Here is a 13,271-nt window from a genome sequence, read left to right on the forward strand (position 1 = left end):
TGCTCAGTTTTATTTTTGGGCTGGATTAAACCCTCAACTCCTTATCTCCGAGTGAGGGTTTCCTGGGTAAGAACTGGGCAGCCCCTCCTGTTTATATTGGGGACCCCATGACTGTTTCAGTTACCCTTTTCCTCCCTGTGCCTCATTTTACCTTTTCTGGTCTGTGCTGAAGCAGGACCTCCTAGGGCTGAGTTGCAAGAGCGCTTTTCATGGTAGGGTTTTGACCGGAGCACTGCGCTTCAATGTAGCCGGGAATCTAACCTGAACCCCGGGTACATTTTTGGGGTCTCCGGTAACTTTGGAACCCCGCTATATAGGACGCAATCTGACAGAAGTTTCTCCGTCAAACCCACCCTGAAACTCACAGCCTAGAAATCTCCCGGTCCCAGCATCCCAGGAAAAGCAAACCACACAGAAATCTTTAATGTCACATAATTTGCAGTCACAGTAATGCATTTAGGACATCTGGGTCCAAGAGCTGACACTCTAGGACCCCAACACACGGATCAGGGGTAACCAAGTGGGCTTGACCTTTATTGATGAGCCTGGTTAACCACGTCACCCTGTTGTATAGCAATATTGAATTTTTGGTTAACACACATACACCTGTTTTGTCACTTCCCAGGTGCCCGGCCAGAAGAGACCAGCAACCTTACAGGAATGACCACTGACCCCAAGGATATTAAAACGCCCAGACATCAGGACCACAATACCCCATTCATCCACACTGCTCACCATATTCAGCCAATATGCTTAGTGTGATTTAGGATTCCTCTCAAATCCATTCATATTAGCATTATTTTCATCACCCCCCCCCCCACACACAGACACCCCAACCATAAGTGATCACAAAGAATGTTGAGTAACCGTTTAAAAAAAAAAATGTTTTATTCAAATTTCCTAGTATATTTGTGCAGTATACTGAAATAAGGATATTTCCCCCCCCAAACACGACTATTCTTATTTCAACATATTCAAGGTAATTTGAGGGGGGGAGGGGAAACAAAAACAAAGATATTCCGAAAGTGCACTCACTGGATGGGGTAAACTAAACCTACAAATGAGGAGAGGGGAAGGAGAAACAAGGGGGAAAAAACAAAACAGTCTGTAGTTGTGCTCCAGCGCTTTTAGGGGAACTCCATACAAAAGAAAAAAGTTGAAAAATTAAACAAAATGCAATTTCATGTCTAGTCTTCTTAGTGACTTGCATTACATTTTCCTCAGTATATGAAAATGCCTCAACTAATTTGAAGCCACCAGGAAGCCCTTTTGAGGTTTAATGTCCATTAAGTTTGCAGCCAACCAGGATAAACTTGTATTAACCCTTCTGCATGCCACTGGCAGCAGACGGGTTACGGAGGACTCCGCAGCTGGCTCTCCCTCTTGCACAAGTTGCAAGTTTGATCCAGCGTTTCTCCCCTGGGCAAGTTGAACGAATCTGACAAACGTTGCCCCCAAAATACAAGCCACCCCTGGCACGGGCAGTGCCACCCACAATAATATGGAGTAAAAAATATATATAGTGTATATACACAATACAGGGGGGGGGGAGGGGGGAAAAGAGACGCCTTAGTGGTTACTAATTCTAAATAACTAAAACATCAAAAAAGAAAAAAATATTTGCAAATGTATCTTTGTCAAATAAAAAAAACAAAAACAAACAAAAAAATTCTCTCCCACTTCAGCGTCGGTTCCAATGTAGCAGGTAGAAGAATATTACAAGAGGTGTGTATTTTTTATGAATGCAGTAGTAGTTCTTTGGCAAAAAGAACTTTCCATGTTTATAATCCAAGAGACAGAGTGCTGTGCCCAGGTAGGGTCGAGAATCCCATCTTCGTTATAATCGACTGGAGTAGGAAAATATATCTATATCATCTTCAAAGGCATATCCCAACAGGAGGACATGGCCGATCCACTCATCTGGAAGAAAAAATGACAAGGACATCAAACTTCTGAAATCGCTTGGTAATTATTCATACGTAGGCTTTTTCTGACACCATATACTTCGGCGTATATGGCATTACCTCATAAATGTGTTACTTCCCGTTTCCGAATGCTCGAAAATTAATTTGAATAAAACCTTATCACAAAAGATTAGGTTTTTTTACATACTGGCAAGAAAGGAATAGCCAATGTTCTATGGGTCTTTTAACAGGCTCCAAATACTTTTAATTGTGGGGGAGGGGGGGGGGGGGGGTAAGGGAGCTTTAGGATGTGCAGGTGTATTTGATTTTATTACATACAGAGCAGTTGTAGGACTTCCAAACCCTATTTAGAATACTCTATTGTGGATATGGTTTTACAGTTGCAAAGAAGCAGTTTAGAGAGAATAGAACACAAATGGTTACTCTTTTGGAACACGTGTCACAATACAATGACTGGCTTATGTCCTCAGTTCCAGTGCAAAAAAATGAGTACTTCATTATTAGGCAATACCTTTAATATTTGGCCTAATTATTGATGGTCCTAAAAAAACAAAACAAAAACAATGGTTAGTAAAAAAAAAAAAAAAAAAAAAAAAAAAAAAGGGGGGTTACCTAATACTGAAGTAACACTGATACTTCAATTTAGAATGATGATCTCGTGAGTTTCAGATTTCAAAACTAATAAGCATGGATTCAATGTTTAAATATTCCTACTAAATCAACATAGAGTTACATGGAACAGAGTAGGAAAAAAAAAAAATTTGAGGGTGGTTCTTTTTCCAACCAGGATAACAGAAAGTTGTATCTTCTCCTCCTAAAGTCCCCAAACCTGGCCTTCTAATTTTGGTGAAAAGCTATGTGGCGCTCGTTCCAAGTCACAAAGACTATGGTGGCTTCATCTTTAATTGTAACATTTAGCAGGCATGAGAAGAGGTCAATGAATAATAGTGTACAATCCATTTTTTTAAAAAGGAAGTAAAAGGAAGGTGCCACCCTCCTAGATTTTGCTACCTAAAAAGATTTTTGTAAGCAAACATAGCACTCGAGAAGGTATCGTGCATACCTATATATTAAAAGGCATTGCTTGAATAGACGTGAGAAATATACGCCAGCAAGGAAATTTGCCCTTTTTTGCGCAAACAGATTTTGCGGAGATTTGAGAAAGTTTGCCAATCAAATTTCCCACACAATTCAATGTTTAGGTTAAAGACCCCCCCATTTAATGCAACATTGCCCTTTATATAAAGCCATTTTTTTTTTTTTTGCAACTCCCCGGCAAATTTTTTGTGAACGCACATTTCAAGACGACATTTCTAATTCTATTCTGGCAGTTCTTGGTGTGGTAGGAAACGGTGCTTCACTGTGCTTGGATCAGTATGGTTCTTTTTTTTTTTAATTGTATTTGACAAATTGTATCCACTTCCAAAAACGGACGATACAATTTCTCTTAAAAAAAACAAAAAAACGGGACATTTAGTTTAAGGGTTGGGGAAATGTACGCACGTTTGTAGTTTAGGGAAATAAATGCATGTTTTGCTTCCATGCTTTTCCCAATTAACCTCTTTGCAGCAGAGGAGATTAGAAATCCTCAGCTTCTGCTGGTGGTCTATAGATTTGTATTTCACAGTGTGTGGACCACGTGGTCAGCGTTACATAATGTTAAGGTGTTTGGTTGCTTGCACCAGCATTACCTGATTAAATGTGCGAATTGTCTGTAGGTGCACTTCCAGAATCATAATCAGGTGTGTCCTCTTGGGCATCTTGCACAGTCTGACTCCAGCTGTCTCCACCGTCTGAGATGGCCCCTTCATCTCCAATAGTCATCTTCACCCAGTCCTTGTCGTCACCTGCAGCCATCAGTTGATCGTCTTGATTACTGCTCTCCAATTCTTCAAGAACTGCTTTTTGCTGTATCTCCAAAAAACAGGCTCTAATTTGATCATAGCTCATTTTACACTTGACAACCAGGAGGTCCAAGTCCTCTTCATGTAGTTGGCTGTATTCCTGGAAATATCTCTCAAGAACGTCTTTGCCCGTCTTTGCCGCAACCATCTTTATAAACTTTTTTCTCTCCTCCAGCGCGCGCTCGTAATGTTTCTTGTATTGGTCCATCCATCTTAGGCTTCCTGTTCTGAGAACGCATCGGTTATCCTTGAACCATTTTACGATCTCAGTCCTAACAAGACCCGTCTGTGTAGCCAGATGGTCATATTGTTGCGGTGTTGGCCACTGGGTTTTTGCAAATGTACTTTTTAGCAAGTGAAGCTGCTCCTGTTTAGATTTGAACTGCGCCATAGGTTGCGACCAAGAGCTGGATAAATGAGAAATGGGCATCTGCCCGTCTTGAGGGGCAGTTCCATTCACACGTCCTAATTCATCTATTAACTTCTCTGCCCCCATTGAATCCAAAACTGCTTGTTCCATAGAATCCCTAATTTTTCTTCTTTCTGAGAACCACATGTCAATTTCTTTTCTGCTCAATTTTGTTTCTGCTCTTAGATGATCCATTTCTGTTTGGGTTGGAAAAGAACTTTTAAGAAAGCTGGTTTCAAGACATCTCAGCTGTTCATCTGTTGTCTCTTTCAGTTTTTGCGGTGTGTAGTCTCGGTATGTATGGTAACTACGTCCAGACCTGGCAACTGTTACCCTGTCTCTGGCTATGGATTCACTAGTGATATGAACAATGCCTCTCTGGCTTCTATACCTATGATCACTGAACCACTTTTTAATTTCACTCCTAGACAGCGCAGTGATGTCTATTAGCCTATAGATTTCTGTGTCATCAGGAAACTGGCTCATTACAAAACTAGCTTTCAGGATAGCTATTTGTTCCTTGGTCTTTTTACGGTCATTGGGGAGTGGCTGGGGCATGACATTCAACTTGGGTGTAGCTGGTGATGGAGTCTGTGTGGTATTTTGGCGTTTAGGTTCTGGAGTATCTTGTGGGCTCTGTAAGGTGCGTTTCTGGCTTTGATTGGAAGAGCCAGCAACATTAATTGGCATTGAAGGGATTGAAACTGCAGGTGTGTTTGTTACCTGAGTTAAGACCAGCCCGGTTTGGCCAAGTATCTGACAGGGCAAAGCGGTCTGAAAAATAGGTTGAGAAACTTTATTTGTAGTCGTTATATGGCCTGGAAAGACGGTGAAAGTTTGGGGAACAGACTGTATGGTGCCATTAAACATTTTCTTCCTTGCCTCTTCTACTTCCTCTGGAGACCAACTTATACCATGCTTCAGTCGCTGGGTAGCAAACCAAATTCGGATTTGCTCCTCCGGGTGTTTAGATGCTGCTGTCAACAAGGACAACTCAGCCTGTGTTGGGTAAGGAAATTTGTTGAATGAGTTGATCAAGGTTGCATTTGTGTCCAGAGCACAATTATATTTGTTGCTGTTCAGAGGCACTGGGACTTTGGGAAGAAGGTTAACATTGGGTGGAAGTTGCACAGAGGGCATAACATGAGTCAAACTATCATGACGCAGATCATTTGAAATGCCGTTCGTTTCTGGAAGAGTGGAGTTTCCTTTGAATTGGATTTCCAGCAGTCCATCCTCTGGCTTCCTCACCACCTTCTTCACATCTGGTCTCACTTTTCCAAATTTCATGATCGGCATTTTACTTATCGAAATCCCAGACATGTGGTCGTCATTTTCAAAGAGGTCTTCAGTGTTGCTGGCGTCGTGGAGATTCCCCTCAATGGATTGCTCTAGAATAGTCTGATTATTGCGTTTCATCAACTTTAACTTGAAGTTGCTCTCTCCGGGGTGATAATTCAAATTATGTTCAGATAAAGAATCATATTTTTTGGTTGTAAAGTTACATTCAGCGCACACGTAAAGAGGATTGAGAATGACATTTGGGTGCTGTATATCCACGTGCTCAGTAAACTCATTGAGATTTTGTGTTACGTAGGGACAGTATTTACACTCATACCCCCCTTGAAGCTTTTTAGATTGATTTTCCGGCGGTGGTTTATCTTCGACCATTTCACGGTCCTTCACATCTCTCTCTTTCTCCGGCGCCCAATCATCTTTAGTTTCTGGAGATGGCGTATCTGCAATATTATCTCTGACGTCATCAATTTCGGGGTCATCCTGATCAATGAGCTCAGTTGCTCGCACCATGCATGGCGTTGTCGACTTCCTTTTGCTGGCCATGTTACAGATATGTTACAATATCCAAATAAGTCGCTCAGTCCTATTAAATCGTGCAGTAAAAAAAAATGTGATCTAAAAAATTATTCTGTAGGTAATGTTGACTTTATACTCCAAGAATATTCCAGGGCCAACTCTGGTTATCTTGAATCAGCATAGGGATAGATTTTCTGCCCACCTGCAAACAGAACAACAAGTGTTTAGCTATATATTGAATGCCATTTACATTTAAAAAAAATTAACACCGAAATGGGAAGTAATTCATAGGATAATGCAGGGATGGAAAAATTCCAGGCACCTAAAATTCCTCCCCCTGGCATTTGTGCTGTGAGCTGTGATGACTGACCCGTCAATCAACGCCGCAACCAGCAGCAGCACTCACTAGCAACATCAGAGCCAGACCTGATGCTCTGAGACTGGCAGCGGCAGTGATTGATTGGCAGGTCAAGTCACCTCTGCTCAGTGAGGAGGGGGGAGGGTATATACATCAGAGAGCAGGAGGCAGGGGCAGTGCAAGTGCTGAGGGCAGAGCTAGTTGGAGCCCTTTAGCACTCTTCCCGTTCCTGCTCTCAATGCACACTGTGGCAATGGGTGTGTGTGTGTGTGTGTGAACATGTCTGTGTGTCACTCTGACACACACACACAACGCCCCCCCCCCCCCCCCCACCGTTGTGTGGTTAGCCAGGACTGCAACCATCCCCCCACCCCAGCACCTAACACAATGCTGGCTCCTACGTATTTTATATTGGTGTCCACCCCTGGAATAATGTATTTGCCTTTAGATTTAACAGTTGTTAAAGTTGTTAAGTAAGGGCCAATAGACAGTTGAAGCCTGAACTTGATGGTGGAGAAGGGCCTAGCATCTTATACATATGCTGGTTTGTATAACATAAGTATTCTGGAAATTATGATATCCCACGTCGTCTACTAACTCATTAAGCTCATATATTTTATTAGTGACATTAAAAGCAGACTACTGTGTACATCTCAAAAGGTTTGTGCTATTGCTAAAAAGTACATTTGCAAGGAACCAGTAGTCGTAACCACAAGTTACCACTGTCAGCTGGCAGCACAAAATGGTCTTGTTAGGACTGAGACAGTAAAATGCTTCAAGGATAACTGATGCACTCTCATATGTATATGAAGGGGAGGATGCCATGCATAACCTGAAAAGATTTAGCATTTTTTTTTAAACTATAATAAAACTACTGTATATAAATTGTTAAACTAGAAAACGACCTGCTAAATATTCTTCTCCCCAGCATTTTAGTGAACATATACACTCCAGGAAGTAGCGAAGAACAAAACCTGAGGCCTCCCCCCCACCTTTTCATTATTATTAGTATTTTTTTTTTAATAAAGTCTTCATATTAAGGTTATAGATGGTCTAATTTTGAACATTTTCTACATATTTCAGTTTGTTTTTTTTACAGAAAAGCAGAGACTATAAATGTATCCTAGAATAAGATCAACTGAGTAATCCTCTAAACTACACGAAAATAACCTTTTTATATATTAGCCTCCAAATGTACCTGATGCTTTAAATCCTGCAACACACACCTTTTCCCCCAAATATCGCAATTCATAGGCATCCCCCCTCCCCCCCAAAAAAAGGAAGTCAGAAATATAAGGAATTCACCTCACAATTGTGGCGATGGATAAATGTACTTTTAACCCCGTCACTGGCAGAGGAGTGTGCAGCACGCTTCGCAAGCCTGTCTGGCAGCAAAAGGGTGCACACCGCCGCGCCTAACACAGAGGCTTCACTGCACAAGCACACTTGATGTGCTGGCAAAGGCAGGCTACAAGTCAGCTTAAGAGAAACCCTTTTTTAAATTCATTTTGCCAATTCAGACTATTTATAACAAAATAGTTTCACATATCCTAGGAGGTATAGTATCCCAAGCTTGTTGGAGGGGGTGGGGGGGGGGGGGGGAGAAGAGCACACGCTTAATAAAGGCCCCAAACTGCAGCTCAGTGTGTGCAGACAGCATAGCGGCCGATCACTGTGCGAGATTTCACAGTTACACCGCACAATGCCTTATCACTGTGGGTGCCACACATTGTGGGGAGCGACTTTGGAAGCTCCTGCTGTAATTGACCCCTCAACTAAGGTGCAGTTTGGGGCCTTACTCAGTGCACAGTCCCCTCATGGGCTCAGGAACCCGCTGTACTGCCATTATATATTTTTATTGGTGAACCCCTTGGAGTCACCTCACAAACTCCTGTCAGAAACCACCAATGTAAAGGTAATACAGGCATACCCCGGTTTAAGGACACTCACTTTAAGTACACTCGCGAGTAAGGACATATCCCCCAATCGGCAAACGGCAGCTCACGCATGCACCTGTCGGCACGTCCTGAACAGCAATACCGACTCCCTACCTGTACCGAAGCTGTGCGCAAGCAGGGAGACTATAGAGCCTGTTACAGGTGCGTTATTTACATCAGTTATGCACGTATATGACGATTGCAGTGCAGTACATGCATCGATAAGTGGGGAAAAGGTAGTGCTTCACTTTAAGTACATTTTCGCTTTACATACATGCTCCGGTCCCATTGCGTACGTTAATGTGGGTTATGCCTGTAAAAAACATCAAGAACGGGAACTACATTACAATAACCAAAATTAAACCATACCCAGTAATGAACTTGGTGCTTTCTTGTTTAAGCGATCTGCATCTCTGCTGACCACTTCCTGTGATGTCATTTATGACCCTGTTAGTGGTACCATTTGGTAACAGTGGGAGGGGGTATGAAAGGAGCGATTAATTTATTACGAAGCTTCTCTTTGCTACGGAGTTTCTTTAGCAATGATGCATCGCCGGGGTTAGACGCACTGATCATTTAATTACAATGCATAACCTGCCACCTAGTGAGAATAAAAAGTTACGTGAAATTACATTGATGTGTACAGTCCCTGGAATTTCCTGGATCATAAATGACATCAAAGCAGCAGCACGTTTATTTGTATTTATTTCTTTTTAACATTCAGGACTTAAATATGCTGATAAAATAAAATGTTTAAAAAATGAAAATAAGAAAAAACAATAAACACAAGATCTGAATGTGCAGCTGCAGACACACACACACACACACACACACACACACACACACACACACACACACACACACACACACACACACACACACACACACACACACACTTTCCCTCAAATGAAGCACCTTTTAAATCTGCGTCTGCTTAACAGCTAGTCTAAATATAATGCAGTACTGTATGTAAATGTCTGCTTTATTAATGCACCCTGATGTATAGTACATGGGTACGACGCGCCTACAGGTACCCCAACCACTTTTTTTTGTTTTAGTATTCAATAAAGTTACAGGGTTACACAATATTTGTTAATATCACACGTCAGCAGATATGGTCACATCCGTGAACTTTACAATAGCAAATGGGGAATAAACACAACACGACCAAAGCACGTCCTTTTGAATCCTCCCGTTTCCTTCTCGTGTTAGGCTACAATCCATTTCTTATCTCTAAATGCTACTTAACATGCTGCATAAAGCCTGCAATTCAAGGCCATCAACGCTTCCGTAGCACAAGACACTTGTTTACTTATTTTAGCAAACAAAATGATAAGGCGGCTACTGTGTCAAGGTAAACCTCATAGTTAATTATATTAACATACTGTACGTCCTCTAACGCTGTCCAAAAATATGTCATCATTTCGTGTCGAGGCCAAAATGTTATGCAAGGAGTTCAACGATTGAGGAATCTTATTACGCCGCCCGGAGGGAAGTGCATGAACACGGCGACGGATTTAATGGTGCAATCCCTCTTCATTTACACACAATACTTCAGTTTGTAAACGCTACAACAGGCCTGCACAACTCCAGCCCTCGAGGGCCGCAAACAGGCCAGGTTTTCAGGCTATCCCTACTTTAGTATGCCTACTCAGTATGACTGAGCCACTAATTGAGCCAGCTGTGCTGCAGTAGGGATATCCTGAAAACCTGGCCTGTTTGCGGCCCACGAGGACTGGAGTAGTGCAGGCCTGCTCTACAATGTACGGAGCTCCCCAAAATAAATGAAACCCTGTTCAAAGCAAACGTTTGCCCGTTTTGGTTTCTTAGGAAATGAAGTTTCTTTATCCAACGGGAGCAGCTCGTCTGTCGAATGTTTCCCGAACCTCATAGCCCCCCTGTCAGAGGGGCCGCAGCTGTGCAATGCTCAGCGCACACAAGGGAGGAGCTGGGGGAAATCAGATTCCTCCCAGGCCTCGGATTACCATGTTCCCAAATCAACATATTTTTCAATAGCATAGGGAAAGGAACATGAAATCGCCTGGATGTAACCGCTTTCACACTAAACAGTGACTGGCCCTAGGCGAGGATGCACCTCTAATAAATCTCATCTTCACATTGCGAGTGCCAATTGATGCGTTTGATTGATCGCTGGCGATATATTGGAAGCATGCTTCAGCGAGTGCTTTTACACCGGCTTATTATGTGTGGATGCCTTCTCCTCACAGAGCTGCTGAAAATGAACAAAAAAAACATCCGCAATAGTTTGTTTTAAACATATTGGAGGACAACTCCAGTGGTGTAGATCAGGGGTGCGAGAGGTTTCTTTTTTTAGGGGTGCGGCGGTTACAGAGGCCCTGCGCTCTTCCCCAAGAAGAAAATTAAATGCCGGGGGACCACGCGAGGCCTCTGTAACGCACTTACCTAGATTCATCCGGCTTCGGGTGACGCGTCATCATGGCGGCAAATGACGCAGCGGGGTCACATGACCATGCGGCGTCATTTGACACCGGCACATAGGTAAAGGGGGAGGGGGGGCGCACACGCACTGGGGGAGAGCAGGCAGGGGGCGCAGCAACAAAAAAAGTTTGCGCACCGCTGGTCTAGATGTCATCTTGTTTGTGTTTTAGTTAGCCAAGTCGGACACGGAAAGTCCTGGGTTCAGTTACTATCCTTGCTTTGGATGCTGTATGATCTTAGGCAATTCATAAAACCCTGTGCAATAGGCAACTCAACTGTATGCCTCCTTGGCAAGCTGCCTTGCATAGCAGAATAACACACTTCCAGGATTGCACCCTAGAGGTGGCTGCCTGCATGTGTCTGCTTAACATAAAAGGACGTGTACGAGGCTACAAAAAGATGCTGCGCCAATTTGCCCAATGTTCTTTTACATGCCCGGCATGTGTGTGCTCAGCAGCTCTATATCCCCTCTGCTGCGCTGCACTGCTGTATACCACCATGTGCAAGAGAGACAGCAGATGGCATTATACTACCTTGCTGATTCACCAGGAGCGCAGCATCTGGAGGCTCGACACCCACTGAAAACATGATCTGAAGCAGCGACGACGTCACAACAACTGAACTGTAACACAATACTCACCGCGGGGACCTCAACCCCGCAGTGCCGAGTCCACCAGCGACACCAGAGTTCAACATCAAGCAGATTTTACATTCGGAAAGGAGTGCTACGATAAAGATGGTGTTAGATGGCCGAGCAAAAACTCCAGCATAGGCTGCTTAGTGGGATATTTGTTTTAATTGTATTTACAACATATTCCCTAGCGCGGTACAATAGGGTTGGACGATGGAAATAAGTAAACATTAACATACGGTAGGTAAGAAGGGCCCTGCCCCAAGGAGCTTACAGTCTATAAAAGGAAGGGGAAAGATAAGGTACAGGGGGAGAAGGTGGTTGGTGTGTTGGTGGCGACATATTTACTAAGCGCTGCTCTAGGAGACACCATCCGGCCCTATTCAAGTGAATGGGCCATAAAAGGACATATTGCCTAAGCAGTGTTGTGCCCTACACAATGTTACAACCCATTTACTTGTCGAAGTTCCATATTTACTAAGCGGGGCTACGTAAGACACCCTCCAGCACGGCTTCGTAACTATGGAACTTATTCAAGTGAATGGGTTGGAAAGGTGTCTTATGGAGTTGCACTGCTTAGGAGATATGGCCCGGCATCCTTCAGTTCACAGCTGGAAGTGCTAACATTACAGTAAAGCCGTGTTTAGGAAGCTCTGAGAACTCTGCCATTAAATAAAATACAAGAGAAGAAATCCCTGCAAAGTACCAACTATAGACTGAAGTCTTTCCCTCCTGCAAAGTGGTGCACAGTAAAGCTGCGGCCATACAGCCTTTGCTCGCGCGGAGGCGTGCGCCTCCGTGACGTCACCCACGTGAAGCAGGTGCGTTTTCAGGACATGTTAGATGCGCCGTGGGGGGCAGGGGGGAGGGTGTTTGTGACATCCCGGAGCTGGTTTGCCCTCATTGGCCAAACCGCTTACGTGACCTGCCCGTCGCGCCCCCTCCTGCTGTCACCCACGCGCGCGGTCAATGCCTTAAAGCAATGTGATCGCGGACGCCTCCACCCAGTCTTCGCCAGCATGGACGAGCCCCAGGGCCGCGTCCATGGTTATCGCGACCGAGTGAACAACCGTGCGGCGCGATCAAAATGCCTTAAAGGCAATGAGGTGCGCGAGAAATCAAATACATGTGATTTTGCCGTGCGACGGCCGGCTCACGGTGCGCGGTTCAGCCAATTAGGGCGAAGCGCTCGCGTGACGTCTCCCGGCACGCCCTCAGTCACGCATTCCTACAGGCCGTGTATTGCTGCAGCTACAGGCGAGCGTGACGCCGCGCAGGCACCATGGATGCAGCCTAACTCAGAACCCCAGCGTGCCAAATAACCACAGCATGCAACGCGCAGCGTTTATAAAGAATTGACAAAAAAAGCATTTAAAAATGTAAGGCTGCGCTTATAGTGCCGCCGTCGGCGACGCGCTGTCTAAGGCCAGGGAAAGCACCCGCTTTCCCTGAGCCTCAGCGCGCCTCCACACGCCAGCAGGAACCTTGGCCGAGGCCTAAATCCTGATAGGAACAGGCAGTGTTGCGGTTAAACTCCTGTGCAGGGCCTAGCCTGCAGTTGCAGCCTGGATGGGTACTATGTTGCCTTATCCAGGGGCAGGCCTAAACTGGCAGTTGGAGTGTCATACCTGGGCAGGGAACGGACTGGGTCACATGTATATGGTGTGATGCCTGTCAGTACCTAGACCTGCCCTGTTATGGGGCGGGGTTACAAGCCCTTCCCCCAGGGTATAAAAGCTGACACTCCACCAAATTGAGGTGGTTGATTATGGGACAGTGCGATTCCCTTTTCCCTACAAGAGGGTCAAGGAGATTGGGAGGGGCTCTTGGAG

The 13,271-nt window shown here is 44.4% G+C and overlaps 1 protein-coding gene across 5 annotated transcripts in view; it reads right to left on the bottom strand.

Annotated features, from left to right (window-relative positions):
* Nucleotides 1–869: 869 nt before the first annotated feature.
* Nucleotides 870–13,271, bottom strand: part of ZHX2 (zinc fingers and homeoboxes 2) — a 67,174-nt gene continuing 54,772 nt past the window's right edge. For all 5 annotated transcript variants that reach the window (XM_075582270.1, XM_075582278.1, XM_075582290.1 and 2 more), the window contains 2 exons: nt 3,617–6,255; nt 870–1,920 (listed from right to left, as the gene is read on the bottom strand). In XM_075582270.1, the coding sequence (XP_075438385.1) occupies nt 3,621–6,080 (2,460 nt within the window). In that variant the 5' untranslated portion in view covers nt 6,081–6,255 and the 3' untranslated portion in view covers nt 870–1,920; nt 3,617–3,620. The remainder of the gene's footprint in view (nt 1,921–3,616; nt 6,256–13,271) is intronic.

Source organism: Ascaphus truei, chromosome 2 (genome assembly GCF_040206685.1).
Source record: "Ascaphus truei isolate aAscTru1 chromosome 2, aAscTru1.hap1, whole genome shotgun sequence".
Taxonomy (NCBI): Eukaryota; Metazoa; Chordata; class Amphibia; order Anura; family Ascaphidae; genus Ascaphus; species Ascaphus truei.